This window comes from Prionailurus bengalensis, chromosome A2 (genome assembly GCF_016509475.1).
Source record: "Prionailurus bengalensis isolate Pbe53 chromosome A2, Fcat_Pben_1.1_paternal_pri, whole genome shotgun sequence".
Lineage (NCBI taxonomy): Eukaryota > Metazoa > Chordata > Mammalia > Carnivora > Felidae > Prionailurus > Prionailurus bengalensis.
Genome location: NC_057348.1, coordinates 95,060,479 through 95,084,750, shown reverse-complemented (window position 1 = coordinate 95,084,750; position 24,272 = coordinate 95,060,479). Strand labels below are relative to the sequence as shown.

Below are 24,272 nucleotides of genomic sequence, written 5' to 3'. Positions count from 1 at the left end.
ACACATTATTTTAGTAATAATATGTGAATATATTTTAGTTTAGTATTCCAAGCAAGTTTTAATTAATCATGTAACAAGACTTGATACTAAATATTATTATAGTGTTCAATGTTAGGAAGCTAATGCAATACAACAGTTCTGTAATCTCAATATAAATATTTAACTTCAAAAAAAGAAAGCTTTGATAGATTAAGCATTCAATAGCTAATCTATTGAGAACATTACCAAGTGTCTAGCACTGTATTTACAATCTTTAAAATGAAGTGGAGAAAATGAGCTTAATAATAAGATGGTTTAAAATCTAAGTTGTAGGAATTTCAGAAAACAAAAAATACTGCAGGTCAGAGTAGTTGTAGATAAATTAATGAAAAAGGCAGAAACCAAGTTAGGACCTAAAGGAGAGGGAATTAGAGAAGAAAGAAAACATTGGAGAATCAAGGAACAACAGGAATAAAGTGAAGGGGGTAGCATTTCTAAAGGTGGGGAAAGTACAAAGGAAGTCAATCAACTAGTCCCAATGATGAGAGCATACTAGAGAGTAATGAGATTGGGTAGAATGAGGGCAGAGTCAAAAGAGCTTTGGAAGCCAAAGAGAATAATGCAGACAATAGGGTATTGTTACAGTTTTGTCATGACAGAAAAATATTAAAAAGGATACAATTGAGCAAGATTAATCTGGCCACGAGATTACAACAAGAAAAGATTTGCAAAAAGAACATTTAGGAATCAGGTAATTTCAATATTGGGAGCACTGATTGATAAGAGTGAGCTAAGTCTGGGGCAATGGGAATAGAAAGAAATGAATTCCAGAGATAAGACTTAGTGAACTTCATATCAGCAGCAGGTTAGGTAAAGGAGAAGAGTAAGTCAAGGATGATTTGAAGATGTTCAGGGTTACAGAGATGAGAAGTAATAACATTACTGAATACATATTGTATCCTAGGCAGCATGATAGACGTATAACACATTAATTAAATTGTCCCACAGCTGTATGTAATAGCAATCTATTTTACAGATAAGGGAACAAAAGCCCAGAGTGATGAAGTAACTTGCCTTGCTAATAAGTGGCTTAGGCAGCCCTGACACATAAGTTTATCTAACTGGAGAGATAAAAGGCTATCACAATGGTTAAAAAGCCTGAAGCCTACAAGTCATTTGCCTAGGCAATTAGCTTTGTCACTTACAAGCTGCTAGAGACCTGACAAGTTGCTTAATCTTTCTGTTCCTGTTTTCTCACCTCTAAAATACAGACAGCAAACTACTTCACAGAGGTGTAATAAGGATTAAATGAGATAATGCATGGAGACACTGTTAATAGTGCCTAGAAAACAGTAACCACTCAATACATTTGCTATTATCATATCAGCACAATATACTAGTGTCATTAACAGAGAGAAAACCCAGTTTGGGAAGAAAAAACATAAAATTCCAAACAAGATGAGTTGGAGGTGGCTTCTTTAAAGTTAATATTTTCTTTTCTTTTCTTTTTTTTGAGAGAGGGGGTGCAAGTGAGCAAGGGGCAGAGACAGAGGGAGAGAGAGAGAGAATCCTATGCACTATCAGTGTGGAGCCTGAAGCAGGGCTTGAATTCACCCCATGCAGGGCTCGAGCTCACCCTATGCAGGACTCAAACTCAGAAACCATGAGATCATGACCTGAGCCGAAGTCAGAGCCACCCTGGAGCCCCATAAAAATATTTTCTTGTGTGATTTTATAAAACTGTTGTTTACTTTGTATAAGATACTATGCTAGATGCTAAAAGTACAAAGAAGGAAGGTAGATAAAAGGGTAATTTAGGTAGAGAGAAGATAAATTATAAAGTACAATGATACACTATATACCAAATAAGCAATACATACAAACAAAAAAAGCCCCAGAAGTTAAAAAAAAAAAAAAAAAAAAGATTGAGGTTCCCTTGACAGGCTAAGATAGATAAAGCCTACACAGGACCTTGGAGGAAGGATAAGACTTAGATAAGAAAGAGAAAGCTGAGAAGAGTAAGGAAGGAGATCTGTCAGGAGAGCAGCATGCACAGGGCAAACAGCTCACATGACATGTTTCAGAGAAACCAAAAGGAGCAGCTTAATGTGAACAACAATTTGCATTAAAAGATACATTAAAAAGGTTGAAAGTTTTTTTTATCAAGTTCTAAAGAGCTTTGAATACTGCTTTATGGACTGTATTTCACTATGTAAGCAAAGAAGCGTCTCTTTAGTTTTCTAGCATCAGACTTCTCTAGCTACATATCTACTTCTAAAAACACTAAATTTGTTTTAGAACTACCATCCTCTGCGTCTTTCATTTCATAAGCTAGCACATATAAAATACGATCATACTCAAATACGATCATGACTAGATGAGGCAAATGCATCTGTTCTGTCACCTTAAACTAGCTAATCAGAGCTTATAACTTTGCCGTAGGCACCATTTTTTGACAGCTGATAAGTACTTTTCTAGAATTGAAATGCTATAAATTAAATACTAAATTATTACCAAGATATCATGCCATGAAACATACTGAGGATCTAAATAAATTTACAGCCACAAGAATATGTGAACCAACCTCACTATTAGAACTTCTGGTCTAATTTAGGCATGATAAAAAAATCATAGTAACTTTAGCATTATCAGTTTTAAAAGTTTATTAGAATACCATAAAACATGCACATATGCACATATATATTTTCAAAGATCAAGGATTTTTTTCCCTTTCACTAATTTATTATTAATTGGTTTACAGTATTACTTACCCTAGTATTCTATTCATTCCATGTCTAGCAGCATAGTGTAATGGAGTATTGTGCTGGTAGGGCTCTCCATAAGATATATTTGGATCAAGGGATTCTTTTAGCTGAGGGTTGTTTTCATATATTTGGCAGGCCAGGTTTTCATCACCATTGATAAGTGCTTTACGGAATTTGGTGGTTGTATTTCCCATGTTTTCTTTTGTTTTTTTTTGATAGGCAGTGGCACTTTTTTCCTTCCCTGTTCAGCCACTTCTTAAATGTTTCTGCAACATGTTTCACATTCTAATGGAAGAAAAAATTATCAAATTAGATTGTGAAGCAGTACTCTAAAGAAACAATAACACAATTAGGAACACTAATAAAACATAGGAAGCATATACAAGAGAACAAAATAAATTACATTTTGCCAAATTCATCTTAACAGCCAAAAAAACTCAAATTTTTAACATTGCTCAAATTAACTTCTTGTTAAACTGTACCATTTTTCCGCACAAAAACTTTAAGGCTGCACTTTGTACTATGAAGGTTATTGTACTATGAAGGTTATCTACATATATGAGACTTTCAATTTTCCTCTTCACATAGGCAGGAAATAACTTGACTGAATTTTATGATTGCATACACTTAAATCTCTGTATAAATTATGTATAAGATGACTCGGCCAATTTTGGGGAGAGTAAAAAAATGTAGGAAATTTTGCTCATACATGAACTTCAGAATAGGTGTTAAGTTATAATAAAAAAACACACAGTACTTGGCTAGCATGCTCAATAAATGCTAGTTTTGCTCCATTCCAATAAATCTTCCTTCCTTCCATCCTTCCTTTCTTTCAGTTATTTGAGAGAGAGAGAGAGAGAGAGAGAGAGAGAGAAGAGAAGGGGAAAGGAAGGGAGGAGAGGGGAGGGGAGGGGAGGGGAGGGGCGAGGAGAGGAGAGGAGAGGAGAGGAGAGGAGAGGAGAGGAGGAGAGAAAATCCCAAGCAGGCTCCGTGCTATCAGCACAGAGACTGGTGCAAACACACAATGTGTGAGAGATCATAACCTGACCTAAAATCAAGAGCTGGACACTTAACGGACTGAGCCAACCAGGAGCTCCTCCAACAAATGTTTCTGAATCTATTCTTGAACTATGATCAAAATTAGTGATAAAGGAAATAGCTATGTGAAGGCAGGTATGAAATAAAAGGACTCTTCAAAGAACGATCAGTATAGATGGAGTTGAGGGTATCTAGTATTGAATTCACAGAAGATAAAAAATGAAAATAGGTTGGGGCCAACTAAGAAACTTATACTTTAATCTGTAAAGAATGGGTAATTAAAGGCTTTTATGCATGGCAGTGATACAATTATTTTATGCTTTAGAAAATTAACCATTGGGACAGCGTAGAAGATAGACTGGAAGGAGAAAAATTAGAGGCAGAATACAGAGTCCATCATGTTACCCATTAACTCAGTGAGCGGCAGGCTGGACATTAAAACATAGCTTTTAAAAAAATTTGAAAACAATATGTACTTGTTCAATACAAGTTTTATATAGGGTAGTAACAGTTTCAACATAATACAAATTAACAGACTAAAAAACAAATGAGTTATTTTAAAAGCTTGCTACAAAACAGAGGCTCTTCACCTTGGCTATACATTGAATAACATGGAGAACCTCAGGGTCCCAACAGCCAAGCTACATTCCAGACTAATTAAATCAGTTTCTAGAGGGTGGCACACAGGCACTGGTATTTCAGCTTCCTTGGGTGACTTCAATGTGCTCACACTACTGTAAAAAAACTCCTAACTCCGTCTAGGCAAATGGTTACATCTGAGAATGCAGATGAAGGTGAACAGGCAGGATAAGACATGTACTAAACCTATTTTAGAGACAGGTGTTGACTACTGACTATAGCAGCATTGGCACACATCTATACTTAATGAAGTCACCATTTGAGTCTTTTAAGGGCTCTTTGTTATTGACATTTTTACTTTAAATATGCAAATACATACGTATAGTAGGATGAATAAAGAAAACCAAAAGATAACTGGAAGATAACCACAATTAGCATTTTGATATATAACTACCCTATTTATAATGTATGCAAATGTGTCTTATGCATAACATATACACTATAAATATTTATATACATAAACTGGATCACACTACATAATTAAAAAATTTTCATTTAATTTTCCAGAGGGTTGATGAACTAACTTTAGACTAATGTACTACTCTTTTATCATTCATCTAGAATAAAGAAAATCCCTCCCAAAGACAGTCTTCTACTTATCGTAATATACTATAGACACTTTGGAGATTTTTCAGGGACACCTAGTATTTTTTTCTTTTGTTTTTCATAAAATCTAGGAGCCATGTGTTTATTCTCAGTGAAATAATTTGTGTTTTGTCGTATTGCTTTAAGCACTTTAAGGATTTATTATTTTTAATGAGAACTCCATTCAGTTTACTGTATATTTCAATCTATAACCAAATATAAAATATATCATGTAGATTCTAAGCGTCTTACCTAAAGGATTTGAAAACATACAGTTGTTTAGTCTTACCTTTCTTCCCTGTTAGAATGTAGCTCAAATTATAAACATTTTTGGAGTTTGGATTAGATTAATAAACAACGTATTTTCTTTGATTTACATTATACTTTAGCTAATATTCTATAAGAAAAGTAAATTCTTTTGTGTGTGTGTGTGTGTGTTCTAATAAAACTTTATTTATTTTTTATGAAATTTATTGACAAATTGGTTTCCATACAACACCCAGTGCTCATCCCAAAAGGTGCCCTCCTCAATACCCATCACCCACCCTCTCCTCCCTCCCACCCCCCATCAACCCTCAGTTTGTTCTCAGTTTTTAACAGTCTCTCATGCTTTGGCTCTCTCCTATTCTAACCTCTTTTTTTTTTTCCCTTCCCCTCCCCCATGGGTTCCTGTTAAGTTTCTCAGGATCCACATAAGAGTGAAACCATATGGCATCTGTCTTTCTCTGTATGGCTTATTTCACTTAGCATCACACTCTCCAGTTCCATCCACGTTGCTACAAAGGGCCATATTTCATTTTTTTCTCATTGCCACGTAGTACTCCATTGTGTATATAAACCACAATTTCTTTATCGATTCATCAGTTGATGGACATTTAGGCTCTTTCCATAATTTGGCTATTGTTGAGAGTGCTGCTATGAACATTGGGGTACAAGTGCCCCTATGCATCAGTACTCCTGTATCCCTTGGATAAATTCCTAGCAGTGCTATTGCTGGGTCATAGGGTAGGTCTATTTTTAATTTTCTGAGGAACCTCCACACTGCTTAAGAAAAGTAAATTCTATCCAAGATGTGAAAAAAAGAAATATCTAAGAAAGCAATGTTATCTTGGAGTAATTATTTGAAATAACAGGATACTTAAAAAAAAACAATAATTCTCTAAATGTGCACTGAACATTACTGTCACTCATGGTGAAAAGCATAATGGCATCTCTAAATCTTTTTGTGGTTCTCAGTTATTTTAAGGTCTGTTTCATTTTTTTAATTTGAGTTCAATAAACCTGAAAGTCAGCAGGAAATGCGTCACTTAAAATTCATAGCTCCATTAGCTCAGATTATTCTCATGTTTTATCTAGAAATTTACCAGATGTGTCCTTTAACTTTTTTATAGCCACAGCTAGTATAACCTGAAGTGACTGTTTGCTCTGAATCAAACTCTTAAATAATATGTTCCCAACTCCAAGATAAATTTATGTATAGAGTTTCATGAAGCAGGTGATAGATTACCAAAGAGGTGAAAATAATTCCTTATTTGGGGGTTTTAAGTTTTACAGGAAAATCTATACAAAGTTTCAACTGTCAGTGGTAGAATACAGCATCAGATAAGTATTTTAATGAAAAAAGTAAGAAAAATATAGACTATCAATGGACTCTAGAAAGCTTTCTCCAATTCCTGATTAATTTAACTGTGAGGAGCTCTATAACTCTTGCTTTAAATCTTTGTCTCTCAACTTCTGTTTTCATAGGTTAATAATCTGCAACAAAAATTCAAGGGCACTTAAATTAATAAACTATTACCAGAAGTCTTTTATAGAATATGAAGTTCTTCAGAAATAACTTTCTCTTATCTGTTTCCACACAGGTAAATTATTTTTAAAGTCATAATTACAGATTAAAATTGTTGACCTAAATGAAGTAATTGGCTTCTATTCTTCACTTACCTAGAAGAAAATCCATTACATACATATACACACAAACACATTCATTCACCATCTACCCCCAATTCATCTTTCTTCAACTGTCTGCCATACTGATAAGAATAACAATTGTAAATCTACAACTAAACGTCTCTTTAGCCAGAATAGAAACAAATAGAAAGTTTATTCAAACAGTAAGTCCCAACCGCATTCCACTCTAGGTTGAGAGATGTACCTCAAAGAAGATTCGAGAAAGCTCTACACCCAGAGAAATGGATTGTCATTGCAATAATACTTACAGAGAAGGAGAGGATGGTTTAAGAACTGACTCTAAGAGAACTTTCAAAGGACAAGGTAAAAAAGAAAAAGAAAAAAGAAATAAGGATAGGAGAAAAAAAGCCAGGAAAAGTCAATATACTACAGCAGACAAAAACCATGTGGACAAATAATATATTAAGCTATCAACTCTGTTCATTCACCATTCAACAAGCACTATTAAACTGTAGTTATTTTCATTTGTCACTATGCATCAGAATCACCTCAAGAGGTGATTTCAAGTGGTCTAGGGAGCACAAAGCCAGAACAGAATTTTAAAAGCTTCCTAGTTGATCAAACCCTGCAGGTCAGAGTTGAGGACCATGGACTCATTCTGAAATCATGCCAAACCATAGGTACTAGAAAGCAGTGTGATGGCACGGAAAGTGTAGGAGTTAGAAAGACTTGTGTTCAAATTCTATTTTTATATTACCAACTAACTTAACTTTTGAGTTGTTTCTTCATCCGTAAACCAGTAGTATTAACATCTACTTTCTTCAGCCAACTAAAATAAATGACCAAACATAAGCATCATTGTACCTATGGAATTTATATTCTAGTGGGAGTAGAGGAGATAAACATTGTAAGGCTTTGATTTTATTCTGTGTCCAACAGGAAGCCATTACAGGTTTTGAGCTACATCTTTCTCAGGGTTTAGCATTTTTAGAAAAATGCAATCATGGTTTATCCATGTTGACAAATTAATCAATAGTTCAATCATTATTACTGCTGAGTAGTATTCAATTGCAAGGATGTACCACTAATATTCACATATTAAAGGACATGTTGATTGTTTCCAGTTTGGGGCAATTGTTAATAAAGCTATCATAACATTCACATACAAGTTTTGTGTGAATGTATACTTTAATGTCTCTTGGGCAAATATCCAGGAATGGAATTGCTGGGACATGTGCTAAGTCATTTGTTTAACTTCATAAGAAACCATTAAACTGTTTTCTGGAGTAGACATGCCAATTCATTCCTATCAGCCATGTATGAGAGTTACAGTTGGTTCTGTACCTCAGTCAGCATTTTGAATTATCAGTTTTTTGGTAGGCTTTTGTTGTTGCTGTTGTTGTTATTGTTGTTTTGTTGTTGTTGTTGTTGTTTTTGTTTTTGATAGCCATTCTAATGGATGTATTGTGGTACCTCACAATGGTTTTAATTTCTATTTTCCTAATGATTAATGATATAGAACATGCTTTGATATGCTTACTGCCACAACTATATCTTGACTGTATATCTAAAATGTCTGTTTAGATCTTTTGACAATTTTTAAGGCGGATTACTGTTGAATTTGAGTTCCTTATACAGTCTGTAAAAAATAAGTCCTCCGTTAGAAATGTGATTCGCAAATATTTCTTCTCGTCAGTAGCTTCTCTGAAAAGTCTCTTAACGGTGTACATAGGCCACAAGTTTTAAATTTTGAAGAAATCAAATTTATCATTTTTTTTTCCTTTGGACTGTGCTTTTGAAGTCATATATAAAACTTGCCTAACTCGGGTCACAGAGATTTTCTCCGATATTTTCTTTTAGGAGTTCTTTAATTTTACGTTTATATTTAAGTCCATGATCATTGTGAAATCATTTCTATATAAGGTTGAGGTGTGGATTGAGATTCATTATGTTTTATGCATGGACAGCTTCCTTTATTGAAAAGAGAGTATCCTTCCTTCACTGAATTAATTGCCTTTTTACCTCTACCAAAAACCAAATGACGAGCAAAGTGAATTCAACAATACATTAAAAGGCTCATATACCACCACGATCCAGTGGGATTTACTCCAGAGATGCAATGGTGGTTCTGGAGTAACTGCAATGGTTCAACACCTGCCAATCAATCAATGTGATACACCACATTAACAAAATGAAAGATTAAAAAATCGTATAATTACTCAATAGATGTAGAAAAAGTATCTGATAGGACCCTGGGAAGATGGTGGCGTAGTAGGATGCTGGGCTCACCGCGCGTCCTGCTGATCACTTAGATTCCACCTACACCTGCCTAAATAACCCAGAAAGCTGCCGAAGACTAGCAGAATGGAGTCTCCGCAGCCAAGCGCAGACGAGAGGCCCACTGAAGAGGATAGGAAGGGTGGAGAGGCGGTGCGCGCTACACGGACTGGCGGGAGGGAGCCGGGGTGGAGGGGCAGCCTGCCGGTCAAGCAGAGCCCCCGAGTCTGGCTGGCAAAAGTGGAGGGGCCGGATGGAGTGTGTCCCGACAGCAAGCGGGACTTGACATCTGGAAGGTTATAAGCTAATAGCTCTTCTCGGAGAACGGAAGGGCTGGAGGACAACGGGAGGGAGAGTTATTGAGCCCTGGACGACAGAGCGCAGCTTGGCGGGGAACAAAGGCGCTCGCCAGCGCCATCTCCCTCGCCCATCCCCCAGCCAAAATCCCAAAGGGAACCAGTTCCTGCCAGGGAACTTTCTTGCACCGCGCAAACACTGAACTCTGTGCTTCTGCGGATCCATCCCTCTGGTGGGTCTGACCCCCTCCCAGTGTCACAGGGCCCCTCCCAAAGAGGATCTCCGAAGGAAAAGCCAGCTGAGCCTGCTCCTCCCGCCCCTGTGCACCTTGCGGATCCACCCCAGCTGATACGCCAGATCCGCAGCACCACAAGCCTGGCAGTGTGCAAGTAGCGCAGACAGGCCACGCCACCCCACAGTGAATCCCGCCCCTAAGAGAGGGAAAGTGAAGGCACACCCCAGTATGACTGTGGCCCCAGCAGTGGGCTGGGGGCAGACATTAGGTCTGACTGCAGCCCCGCCCACCAACGCAAGTTATTCAAGACAGCACAGGGGAAGTGCACTGCAGTCCCACACCACTCCAGGGACTATCCAAAATGACGTAACGGAAGAATTCCCCTCAGAAAAACGTGCAGGAAATAACAACAGCTAACAAACTGATCAAAAAGGATTTAAACAATATAACAGAAAGTGAATTTAGAGTAATAGTCATAAAATTAATCGCTGGGCTTGAAAACAGTGTAAAGGACAGCAGAGAATCTCTTGCTACAGAGATCAAGGGACTAAGGAACAGCCAGGAGGAGCTAAAAAATGCTATCAATGAGCTGCAAAATAAAATGGAGATAACTACGGCTCGGATTGAAGAAGCAGAGGGGAGAATAGGTGAACTAGAAGATAAAATTATGGAAAAAGAAGAAGCTGAGAAAAAGAGACATAAAAAAATCCAGAGTATGAGGGGAAAATTAGAGAACTAAGTGATGCACTAAAGAGAAATAATCTACGCATAATTGGTATTCCAGAGGAGAAAGAGAGAGGGAAAGGTGCTGAAGGTGTACTTGAAGAAATAATAGCTGAGAACTTCCCGGATCCGGGGAAGGAAAAAGGCACTGAAATCCAAGAGACACAGAGAACTCCCTTCAGATAACTTGAATCGATCTTCTGCATGACATATCATAGTGAAACTGGCAAAATACAAGGATAAAGAGAAAATTCTGAAAGCAGCTAGAGATAAATGTGTTCTAACATACAAAGGGAGACCTATAAGACTCGTGACCGATCTCTCTACTGAAACTTGGCAGGCCAGAAAGGAATGGCAGGAATTCTTCAATGTGATGAACAGAAAAAATATGCAACTGAGAATCCTTTATCCAGCAAGTCTGTCATTTAGATTAGAAGGAGAGATAAAGGTCTTCCCAAAAAAACAAAAACTGAAGGAATTTGTCACCACTAAACCAGCCCTACAAGAGATCCTAAGGGGGATCCTGTGAGACAAAGTACCAGAGACATCGCTACAAGCATAAAACATACAGACATCACAATGACGCTAAACCCATATCTTACTATAATAACACTGAATGTAAATGGATTAAATGCGCCAACCAAAAGACATAGGGTATCAGAATGGATAAAAAAACAAGACCCATCTATTTGCTGTCTACAAGAGACTCATTTTAGACCTGAGGACACCTTCAGATTGAGAGTGAGGGGATGGAGAACTATTTATCATGCCACTGGAAGTCAAAAGAAAGCTGGAGTAGCCACACTTTATCAGACAAACTACACTTTAAATTAAAGGCTGTAACAAGAGATGAAGAAGAGCATTATATAATAATCACAGGGTCTATCCATCAGGAAGAGCTAACAATTATAAATGTCTATGCGACGAATACAAGGAGCCCCCCTCACAAACATAAGCAACCTTATTGATAAGAATATGGTAATTGCAGGGAACTTTAACACTCCAGTTACAGAAATGGATAGATCATCTAGACACACGGTCAATAAAGAAACAAGGGCCCTGAATGATACATTGGATCAGATGGACTTGACACATATATTTAGAACTCTGCATCCCAAAGCAACAGAATATACTTTCTTCTCGAGTGCACATGGAACATTCTCCAAGATATATCACATACTGGGTCACAAAACAGCCCTTCGTAAGTATAAAAGAATTGAGATCATACCATGCATACTTTCAGACCACAGTGCTATGAAGCTTGAAATCAACCACAGGAAAAAGTCTGGAAAACCTCCAAAAGCATGGAGGTTAAAGAACACCCTACTAAAGAATGAATGGGTCAACCAGGCAATTAGAGAAGAAATTAAAAAATATATGGAAACAAATGAAAATGAAAATACAACAATCCAAACGCTTTGGGATGCAGCGAAGGCAGTCCTGAGAGGAAAATACATTGCAATCCAGGCCTATCTCAAGAAACGAGAAAAATCCCAAATACAAAATCTAACAGCACACCTAAAGGAACTAGAAGCAGAACAGCAAAGACAGCCTAAATCCAGCAGAAGAAGAGAAATAATAAAGATCAGAGCAGAAGTAAACAATATAGAATCTAACAAAACTGTAGAGCAGATCAACGAAACCAAGAGTTGGTTTTTTTAAAAAAATAAACAAAATTGACAAACCTCTAGCCAGGCTTCTCAAAAAGAAAAGGGAGATGACCCAAATAGATAAAATCATGAATGAAAATGGAATTATTACAACCAATCCCTCAGAGATACAAGCAATTATCAGGGAATATTATGAAAAATTATATGCCAACAAACTGGACAACCTGGAAGAAATGGACAAATTCCTAAACACCCACACGCTTCCAAAACTCAATCAGGAGGAAATAGAAAGCTTGAACAGACCCATAACCCACGAAGAAATTGAATCAGTCATCAAAAATCTCCCAACAAATAAGAGTCCAGGACCAGATGGCTTCCCAGGGGAGTTCTACCAGACGTTTAAAGCAGAGATAATACCCATCCTTCTCAAGCTATTCCAAAAAACACAAAGGGAAGGAAAACTTCCAGACTCATTCTATGAAGCCAGTATTACTTTGATTCCTAAACCAGACAGAGACCCAGTAAAAAAAGAGAACTACAGGCCAATATCCCTGATGAATATGGATGCAAAAATTCTCAATAAGATACTAGCAAATCGAATTCAACACCATATAAAAAGAATTATTCACCATGATCAAGTGGGATTCATTCTTGGGACGCAGGGCTGGTTCAACATTCGCAAATCAATCAATGTGATACATCACATTAATAAAAGAAAAGAACCATATGATCCTGTCAATCGCAGAAAAGGCCTTTGACAAAATTCAGCACCCTTTCTTAATAAAAACCCTCGAGAAAGTCGGGATAGAAGGAACATACTTAAAGATCATAAAAGCCATTTATGAAAAGCCCACAGCTAACATCATCCTCAACGGGGAAAAACTGAGAGCTTTTTCCATGAGATCAGGAACATGACAGGGATGTCCACTCTCACTGCTATTGTTTATCATAGTGTTGGAAGTTCTAGCATCAGCAATCAGACAACAAAAGGAAATAAAAGGCATCAAAATTGGCAAAGATGAAGTTAAGCTTTCACTTTTTGCAGATGACATGATATTATACATGGAAAATCCGATAGACTCCACCAGAAGTCTGCTAGAACTGGTATATGAATTTAGCAAAGTTGCAGGATACAAAATCAATGTACAGAAATCAGTTGCATTCTTATACACTAACAATGAAGCAACAGAAAGACAAATAAAGAAACTGATCCCATTCACAACTGCACCAAGAAGCATAAAATACCTAGGAATAAAGCTAACCAAAGATGTAAAGGATCTGTATGCTGAAAACTATAGAAAGCTTATGAAGGAAACTGAAGAAGATATAAAGAAATGGAAAAACATTCTGTGCTCATGGGTTGGAAGAATAAATATTGTCAAAATGTCAATACTACCCAAAGCTATCTACACATTCAATGCAATCCCAATCAAAATTGCACCAGCATTCTTCTTGAAACTAGAACAAGCAATCCTAAAATTCATATGGAACCACAAAAGGCCCCGAATAGCCAAAGGAATTTTGAAGAAGAAGACCAAAGCAGAAGGCATCATGATCCCAGACTTTAGCCTCTACTACAAAGCTGTCATCATCAAGACAGCATGGTATTGGCACAAAAACGGACACATACACCAACGGAATAGAATAGAAACCCCAGAACTAGACCCACAAACGTATGGCCAACTCATCTTTGACAAAGCAGGAAAGAACATCCAATGGAAAAAAGACAGCCTCTTTAACAAATGGTGCTGGGAGAACTGGACAGCAACATGCAGAAGGTTGAAACTAGACCACTTTCTCACACCATTCACAAAAATAAACTCAAAATGGATAAAGGACCTGAATGTGAGACAGGAAACCATCAAAACCTTAGAGGAGAAAGCAGGAAAAGACCTCTCTGACCTCAGCCGTAGCAATTTCTTACTTGACACATCCCCAAAGGCAAGGGAATTAAAAGCAAAAATGAACTACTGGGACCTTATGAAGATAAAAAGCTTCTGCACAGGAAAGGAAACAACCAACAAAACGAAAAGGCAACCAATGGAATGGGAAAAGATATTTGCAAGTGACTTATCAGACAAAGGGCTAGTATCCAAAATCTATAAAGAGCTCACCAAACTCCATACCCGAAAAACAAATAACCCAGTGAAGAAATGGGCAGAAAACATGAATAGACACTTCTCTAAAGAAGACATCCGGATGGCCAACAGGCACATGAAAAGATGCTCAACATCGCTCCTCATCAGGGAAATACAAATCAAAACCACACTCAGATATCACCTCACGCCAGTCAGAGTGGCCAAAATGAACAAATCAGGAGACTATAGATGCTGGAGAGGATGTGGAGAAACGGGAACCCTCTTGCACTGTTGGTGGGAATGCAAATTGGTGCAGCCACTCTGGAAAGCAGTGTGGAGGTTCCTCAGAAAATTAAAAAAAGACCTACCCTAAGACCGAGCAGTAGCACTGCTAGGAATTTACCCAAGGGATACAGGAGTATTGATGCATAGGGGCACTTGTACCCCAATGTTTACAGCAGCACTCTCAACAATAGCCAAATTATGGAAAGAGCCTAAATGTCCATCAACTGATGAATCGATAAAGAAATTGTGGTTTATATACACAATGGAGTACTACGTGGCAATGAGAAAGAATGAAATATGGCCCTCTGCAGCAACGTGGATGGAACTGGAGAGTGTGATGCTAAGTGAAATAAGCCATACAGAGAAAGACAGATGCCATATGGTTTCACTCTTATGTGGATCCTGCGAAACTTAACAGGAACCCATGGGGGAGGGGAAGGAAAAAAAAAAAAAAGAGGTTAGAGTGGGAGAGAGCCAAAGCATAAGAGACTCTTAAAAACTGAGAACAAACTGAGGGTTGATGGGGGGGGGGGGTGGGAGGGAGGAGAGGGTGGGTGATGTGTATTGAGGAGGGCACCTTTTGGGATGAGCACTGGGTGTTGTATGGAAACCAATATGACAATAAACTTCATATATGGAAAAAAAAAAGAAACAGTATCTGATAAAATTCAACATCAGTTCCTGATAAAAAACTTTCAACAAAGTGGGTAAAGAGGGAACATACCTCAACATAGGCCATATATGAAACACCCACAGCTAAATCATACTCAGTGATGAAAAGCTGAAAGCTTTTCCTCTAGATTCAGGAACAAGACAAGGATGTATACTCTTGGCCACTTTTACTCAACATTGTATTGGAAGTCCTAGCCAAAAAAATTAGGGACGATAAAGAAATAAAAGGCATCCAAATTAAAAAGAAAAGAGTAAAATTGTCACTACTTGCATATGATTTGATACTATATATAGAAAACCCTAAAGATTCTGCCCAAAACATTTAGAATAAATGAATTCAGTAAAATAGCAGGATACAAAATCAATACACAAAAATATATTCTGTTTCTATATGCTAATAAATGAACAATCAGAAGGAGAAACTAAGAATAATTCCATTCATGACTGCATCAAAAAAATACCTTAGGAATAAGTTTAACCAAGGAGGTAAAAGACCTATTCAGCAAAAATTACAAGACACCGTTGAAAGAAACTGAAGATGATACAAATAAATGCAAAGATATTCTGTGGTCATGGATAAGAATTAAAATTGTTAAAATGTCCATTCTACCCAAAGCAATAATCTATAGATTCAATGCAATCTCTATCAAAATTCCAATGGCATTTTTCACAGAAATAGAACATCCTACACATTGTACAGAAGAAAAGACCCCAAATAGATAAAACCATCTTGAGAAAAAACAGCAAAACTGGAGGCATCAGATGCCTTGATTTCAAACAATATTACAAAGCTATAGTAATCAAAACAGTATGGTATTGGCATTAAAAACGGACACATAGACTGGGGCACCTGGGTGGCTCAGTTGGTTAAGCATCTGACTCTTGATTTCGGCTCAGGTCATGATCCCACAATTTGTGATTTTAAGCCCTGCATCAGGCTCTGTGCTGACGGTGTGGAGCCTGGTTGGGATTCTTTCTCTGGCCCTCCCTTGCTCTCTCTCTCTCTCTCAAAATAAATAAATAAACTTAAAAACAAAAACAAAAAATAGACACATGGTTCAATGGAACAGAATATAGAGCCCAGAAATGAACCCATGCAAATATGGTCAATGAATTTATGACAAAAGATCCAAGAATAAACCATGGGGAAAACAGTCTCTTTACTAAATGGTGTTGGGAACACTGGACAGCCACATGCAAAACAATGAAATTGGAACACTATCTTACACTCTACATAAAAGTTAACTCAAAATGGATTAAAGACGTGAATGTAAAACTGAAAACTGTAAAACTCCTAGAAGAAAACCGGTGGTAAGCTCCTTGACATCACTCTTTATGATTTTTTGGCACTGATACCAAAAGGAAAGGCAACAAAAGCAAAAATAAACAAGTGGGACCATATCAAACTAAATAGCTTCTGCACAGCAAAGGAAACCATCAACAAAATGAAAAGGCAACCTACATAACGGAAGAAAATATTTGCAAATCATTTATCTGGTAAAGGGGCTAATATCAAAACACATGAAGAATTCAGTTAACTTAATAACAAAAACATCCAATCAAATTTGGACAGAGAATCTGGATAGACATTTTTCCAAAGAAGACCTATAGATATATGGCCAACAGGTATATAAGATGGTCAACACCATTAATCATCAGGGAAGTGCAAGTAAAAGCCATAGAGACATCAACTCGTATCTGTTAGAATGGCTATTATAAAAAATACAGGAAATAATAAATGTTGGCAAGGATGTGAAGAAAAGGGAGCCCTTGTACACTGTTGGTAGGAATGTAAATTGATGCAGCCACTATGGAAATCACTGTGGTGGCTTCTCAAAAAATTAAAAACAGAACTACCATATGGATTCAATAATTCTGGGTGTTTATCCAAAGAAAACAAAAACACTAACCTGAAAAGATACACGCACCCTCATGCAGCACTACTTACAATGGCCAAAATATGGAGACAAACTAAATGTCCTTCAATGGATAAATACATAAAGAAAAAATATATATATATAATGGAATATTATTCAGTCATTTAAAAAATGAAATCTTGCCATTTGTGACAAATGGTTGGACCTTGAGGACATTCTGGTAAGTTTAACAAGTCACACAGAGAAAGACAGTGTTATGATCTCATTTATACTTGAAATCTTAAAAATCAACCAACCAAACAAAAACAGCAAGCTCACAGACATAGACAGGGAGTCAAAAGGCACAAACTTCCAGTTTTAAAATAAGTAAGTCATGGGGATGTAATGTACTGCATGGTCACTAAGTTAACAATACTGTACTGAAACTTGATATGAGAGTAGACCTTAAAAGTTCTCATCACAAGAAATTTTATATGTGTGCTGATGGATGTTAACTAGACTTACTGTGGTGATCATTTCACAATACATACAATTACTTATTCATTATGTAGTACACCTGAAACTAACTTAAAATTGTATATCAATAATACCTCAATTAAAAAAAACAATTAACTAGGGGCACCTGGGTGGCTCAGTTGGTTAAGTGTCTAACTTCAGCTCAGGTCATAATCTCACGGTTTGTGGGTTTGAGCTCCGTGTTGGGCTCTGTGTTGACAGCTCAGAACCTGCAGCCTGCTTCAGATTCTGTGTTTCCCTCTATCTGCCCCTCCCCCATTCATGCCCGCGTGCTCTCTCTCTCTCTCAAAAATAAATAAACATTAAAAAAATTAAATTAAAAAGCAATTGACTATATTTGTATGCATCCAATTCTGGACTCTATTCTGTTCCATTTTTCTGTGTGTCTATTCTTTCAGCAATACTACCTTGTCTTGATTACTGTGAGAACTGACATCTTAACGATACTGAGTGGCCCAAGCCATGCACATGGTATTTCTGTCAATTTATTTATGTCTACTTTGATTTTTCAGTGAGTGATTTATAAGTTGCATCATACAAATGGTATACATATCCTGTTAGATTTATACCTAAGTATTTATTTTTGGGGGTGCCATTATAAATGGTACTATAAAAAATTTTAAGTTCTCATTGTTCATTTCCAGTATACAGTTATACAACTGAATTCATATATTAGACCTTGCAATCTAGAAGTTTGTTAAATTCACTTATTCTAGGAGTTTTTTGGTAGATATTTTGGGATTGTCTAAAGCAAGCTCATGTCTTCTATGAAAAGAAGCAATTTTATTTCTTCCTTTAAAATCTACATGCCTTTTCTTTTTCTTGCTTTATTACACTGGCTAGACTGATTTTTTTTTTTTTTATGTTTCTATTTATTTTTGAGACAGAGAGAGACAGAGCATGAGCAGGGGAGGGGCAGAGAGAGAGGGAGACACACAATCTGATGCAGGCTCCAGGCTCTGAGTTGTGGCACAGAGCCCAACGCGGGGCTCGAACTCACGAGCTGTGAGATCATGACCTGAGCTGAAGTCAGACGCACAACTGACTGAGCCACCCAGGTGCCCCTAGACTGATTTTTTAATTAGTCGGCAAAAGTTTGAGGAAAAATAGGATTATCTGTATAGAGTTAAAGTATCTCCCCTCAGATATTTAATAATCACAAAGTGAAAAATGGCAATTTTACAATGAAGAAATATGGGAAATATCACTTTAACCAAGGGATTAAGTTAATACCACCAGTAACATATTGACACCAGTAACACCACCAGTAACATGTTCCCTGAATTAATACGCTAAAAAAAGCAAGCACATTACTTCTGTAATATTCTTGTGAAAAAATGCATAACATCAATCTAAATATACAAAAACATTACATAAACTCAAATTGAGTGACATCTACAAAATAACTGGCCAGTACTCTTCAAAAAAGTGTCAAAGCCATTAAAGACAAGAAAAGACTACAACTGTTCACAGATTAGGGGAGACTAAGGCCATGTGAGAACTAATGTCATGTGGAATCCTAGATTAAATTCTAGAACAGAAAAAAAGTCATTAATAGAAAACTGATGAAATTCAAATAAAGCATATTGTTTAGTTAATGTTGTACCCATGTTAATTTCTTAGTTTTGATAACTGTACTATAGTTATGTATGATGTTTACATTAGGGCAAGCTGAGTGAAGGGTAGGTCTTCTCTGTCCTATTTTTGCAACTTTTCTGTATGTCTAAAATTCCTTCAAAATAAAAAGGTGGAAAAAAAATTTCTAGCTTCTGTGTTGAGAAAAGACCATAGGAAGGCACAGACAGAAACAGGGAGACTATCTGGAGGATACTAGGGTAACCCAGTCAACAGATGACAGTTTTATAGATCAGGATGGTACAAATTGAGGTGATGAAAAATATTTGCATTGTAGATATATTTTGAATAGTATCTCCTAAAAGAAACCTAAAGAGTGTAGAAAAGGAGCAGTCTGCGTTGTTATCTGATAGAATAACAAAAGGAATAAAATGGGAACAATGTCTTAAATTCCCAAATCTTTGAAGAACTGTTCCCCACTGGGAAATAAGTAGAATGGACACTCCAAGAAAAATCAATGCTATTTATTACTAATTTTGGTACCAAACTTCTAACCCCTACACAGTCTCTTAACCCAGAGTATTTAGCTGTGCCATGTGTAGGTCACAAGGTCCACTGGCCCTTCTAGCCTAGGTTTCTCTGATGGTGAGAAGAGACAAAGAAAGACAGGGGGAAAGGTTAAGACTAGCTGCCTGAATCCATCTACATTCCTGCTTCTTATAACAAAAGGTACAAACCCTAGTAGTCAGGTCTGACCATATACCTAAAGATTCCATGATGTTAAAACATTTCCTTTAGAGTGGAATAAGGAAAAAGTCATATCTTGCCCTCTTCTAGAGCCTAAGGTGTAGAGTTAGCTTCAGTGACAAAGGGTTTAGGATGTGTTCACAGAAGTGTGCAGGTGAGGAGGTAGTGGTAGTCTTTTGGATTTACTTTCTATAAAATATTCAATGGCTTATGATGACAGATTACAGTCAAATTCTTAGGAAATGCATAACTAAGACTGTACCATAAAAGTGTTTTTAAATGAGTTGGGGATTTGCATAGAGGACTAAGCAGAGGTAAGGCTGAATAGCAGATAGGACTGGACCCTTAGATTCCTGTCCTAAGTTTGGCTTCAGCTTTCAGCTTAATTTCAGATCATCACAGTTCTTAATGATATTTCCTATTTCTGAAATGATAGGATTATTATGATATTTATATAATTATTTTGACTTTAAACTTGGCCAGTGTAATTTGGTGTTATGTATATACTGTTTGCTCTGACAGATTAATTAATGAAATGGGGTGTAATGAGTTGAAAGAGCTGTTTTAAAAATTTTTTTTAAATGTTTTATTTATTTTTGAGAGCATGTGAGCAGGGGAGGGACAAAGAGAGGGAGACAGAAGACCGAAGCAGGCTCTGTTCTGAGAGCTGCAAGCCTGATGCAGGGCTCAAACTCACGAACCATGAGATCATGACCTGAGCCAAACCCGGATGCCCAACTGACTGAGCCACCCATGTGCCCCTGGAAAGAGCTTTTAAGCTAGGTAGACCTAGAATCCTGGCAAGTCTCTTAATGACAACATCCATTTTCTCATGAAGAAAGTAATACTTATTTCTGAGGGCCCTTGTAAATATTAAATGTAATAATATACATAACATTCCACAGCTTATAATAACTGATACAACATATCTTCTATTCCCCTAAAGACTATAATGTACACTGATACAATAAATACCTTTTATTTTCCTGTATGAAGAAAATTTGTAGTATTGAATTTTTACCAATTAAACTCACAAAATCACAGAAATAGAAAGGACTACATTTAAATGCTATCAGCGTATATTCCCAAGACTTACCCATAAAAGCTTTAATGGCTTGTAAGTAACTAACTGCCTTCCACATTAGACAATCTAAAAAGTGTATCCTGAAATTGACCATAAGATGATCACTGAAATCTTGTATGAAATGTATTTGGTACTCTTTAATACTTCATATAGATTTTAGAAAACCATGGGCATTTAGTGAGATACAAGTTGCCCCAAAAGATAATGCCAAGAAAACATGACTAAAAATTAACACGACTTAAGGTTCACTTTCCCCCCACCTTGTATTCTTTTAAGAAGTGGGATGTCAAAGATTAGAGAACTGCTGTTTTTTTTTTAAAGTCCCATGCAGATTTTAGCAACTAGTAACAATAACAATAGAAAGTACTGCAGTAAAATGAAACTGGCATAGTTCCTTATGAAAATGACTTGAGATAAAAAATCTGAATCTGATCGACCAAAGGGCAATAAAGAACGCCTTCAGCAATATGATGTCAAGCCAGTGAGACTCTACCGAGGAATCTTTTTTTTTTTTTTTAATTTTTTTTTTCAACGTTTATTTATTTTTGGGACAGAGAGAGACAGAGCATGAACGGGGGAGGGGCAGAGAGCGAGGGAGACACAGAATCGGAAACAGGCTCCAGGCTCTGAGCCATCAGCCCAGAGCCTGACGCGGGGCTCGAACTCACGGACCGCGAGATCGTGACCTGGCTGAAGTCGGACGCCTAACCGACTGCGCCACCCAGGCGCCCCTCTACCGAGGAATCTTAAAACCTCCTGTAAGATTACATACTGTAGCAGCTAGTGTCTATGCACCTTTCACCCCCCAACATATATCCCTTGATCTTAATTCTATTACTATCACAGATTCAAAAAAATTAAGCTATATTATACTTTATTACAAAAAAACTGTATTTGAGTGCAATCATTAATTAACACAACTGAAGGTACAGCTTAAATTCATAAATATACTACTGAAATGTTAACTCATATTCACCAAAAATAAAACAAAAAACAAGGAAAGCAATTTAGGCTTGCCATCACAAGAAAACTTAAATGTTTACAAGTATTGATTTTTAATGAATTATAATACATAGAACCATAGATATAGAAAGGACAGCCAACAGTTTATCTGTCTTCCTCATTAGATTATGGGGAAACTACTTTATTGTTCTTGTCTCAGTCTAATGTTTCAGTAAGATTGAAATGTATATTACTGAATGCACACTCAGTTCAAATTCACCTCTAAGCAATGTATGGGGTGGTGCAGGTGTCAGCAAACTTTCCTTTTCGTTTTCTTAACCTTTTATTTAGAGATAATTGTACATTCACATGCAATAATAAGTACTTTTAAAAAGCACTTATTAGCACAGTACCTGGCACACAGAAACTCTCCCAGGAAGTGTTAGCTATTAGATAATTAGAAAAAAGGAAGAAGGCATTCAGGATGGGCCTTTGAGGACGGAAGAGCCTCTCTACAGAATGCTTGACGTGTATACATACCAAGCTTAGGTGATCTTTCCAACGACCTTAACAAGCAGGGAAGAAAAGGAAGGGTGAATCAGGATGGTACCAATCCAGGCCTTGCTATTAACTGGCTATGCGCCCCTGGCTATCAGTCAGCCTCATTTTCTCATTGACCAAATGGATCTTAGGGCCCTGGTATGTTCTGGCCTTAGCCATCCCCTCTCTTACCTTATCTCCTGCTTTTCCCCTTACGGTGTTGCTCTAGTCACACTGTCTGCCTTCTAGTTTTTCTACATATATGCTCTTGACACCTTCTCACCTGCTCTTCTCCCAGTTTGGAATGATCTTCCTAAGAGAAGCCTTCCCTGGATACTTTTTAACACTTTATCCCTGCTTATCTTTTCTTCAGAATACATATGAAATCATATAACTAGTGATTTAACTTGTTTTGTGTCTTCTCCATTAAAGCAAGTTCCATGAAGGCAGTCTTTGTTTGCTTTACTACCATATCCCAGTCCCAAGAGTATATATCAGACATTCGTTGAATGGATAACTGAAGTGTATGTATGTATGTATATGTGGTGCCTAAGGTCTCTTTCCAATTCTGGTATGCTATGATTAACTCATGGGCTTGTGGAATTGGAGAACATCTCAGAAGTTCAAGCCTGAGCCTTAGATCTAAACTGCCCTTTTGGCTCCAACTTTTTAAAAAGAATTTCTATGCTCAACTTGAGGCTCAAATTCATTACTGAGATTAAGAGACACATACTCCACCAAATTAGCCAGCTAGGTGTCCCTTTGGCTCCGATTTTTGATAACTGCTTTGTCTTAGTGGATCTTTAAAAACCATCTCCAAATATAACACACACATGCTAACACAGAGCTACACACATGTACAAAGATAAATATCCTTTAATTTAGGAATCATTATTGTATGCTGTGTGAAACACAATACACACACAATATTTCCTTAGCCTGGAATATTAGTCCTTATAAAGTTTAATACTAACTTGCTTTAATAGCTTCAATTCTAAGCAAACCCCTTTCCAGAAATTCTATACCTTGGCTATAGTGGACTATTTATCCTTCTCTGAGACACACATGTAAGCTTCTATGCCTTAGTTCTCACTGGCCTATTTGCTGGAAGGTACAGATTCCCTTCACAATTGCCAAACACCTCATCTTTTACAACTGTCAATGTCTCTTACATCTTTGAAGTCCAACTCAAATATCACCTCTTCTGTGGAGCTTCCTTCATCTCTCAGGGAATTAGTGTCCACTCCATATGCTTCCACCATAGTGATCATCATTGCAGTCTACTTACTTGCTTGTCCTCTTCAATCAACTATGGGCTTCAAAGGCCTCGACCATGTGTCTGCCTTCTCCTTATTGCTAAGGACCTATGTGTGCCTGGCACAAATGTTTATCAAATTGGATGTTAACATAGAATCACAACTAAGAACGCTTTCTAATGTTTACCGGCAGTCTTCATCAGGTAGTTTCTCCTTCATACTGTTCAAAAGTTGGTTCCCTTAATATTTCTACCCACAGCAAACTTCTTCTATAAAAGGCCAAATAGATATTTTAGGCTCTGTGAATCATACTGATCTCTGTTGCAACTAGTCAATTCCACTGCTGTAGCTTGAAAGCCACAGGCAATATGTAACAGAATGGGTGTGGTTGTGTTCCAATAAAACTTCACTTACAAAAATAGGCAGGGAGGTTGGGCCCATGGATTCTAGTTTGTCAACTCCTGATTTGATGGAAGGAGTATAGCATAGAACAATTTGGGTTGGAATCCCATATTTACTATTTCCTAGTTCTAGCACAAATTCCTTAACCTCTCTGTACCTTAATTTCCTCATCTGTAAAATAAGGTTAAGGCCACCTATCTTGCAGGACTGTCATGATTATCTAGGTAAAGTATGTAATATGG

At 37.1% G+C, this 24,272-nt stretch overlaps 1 protein-coding gene across 2 annotated transcripts in view; it reads right to left on the bottom strand.

Moving 5' to 3' along the window:
• ANKIB1 (ankyrin repeat and IBR domain containing 1) overlaps positions 1–24,272 on the bottom strand; it is a 146,727-nt gene that overhangs the window by 89,810 nt on the left and 32,645 nt on the right. For both annotated transcript variants that reach the window (XM_043588833.1, XM_043588834.1), the window contains exon 2: positions 2,751–3,029. In XM_043588833.1, the coding sequence (XP_043444768.1) occupies positions 2,751–2,938 (188 nt within the window). In that variant the 5' untranslated portion in view covers positions 2,939–3,029. The remainder of the gene's footprint in view (positions 1–2,750; positions 3,030–24,272) is intronic.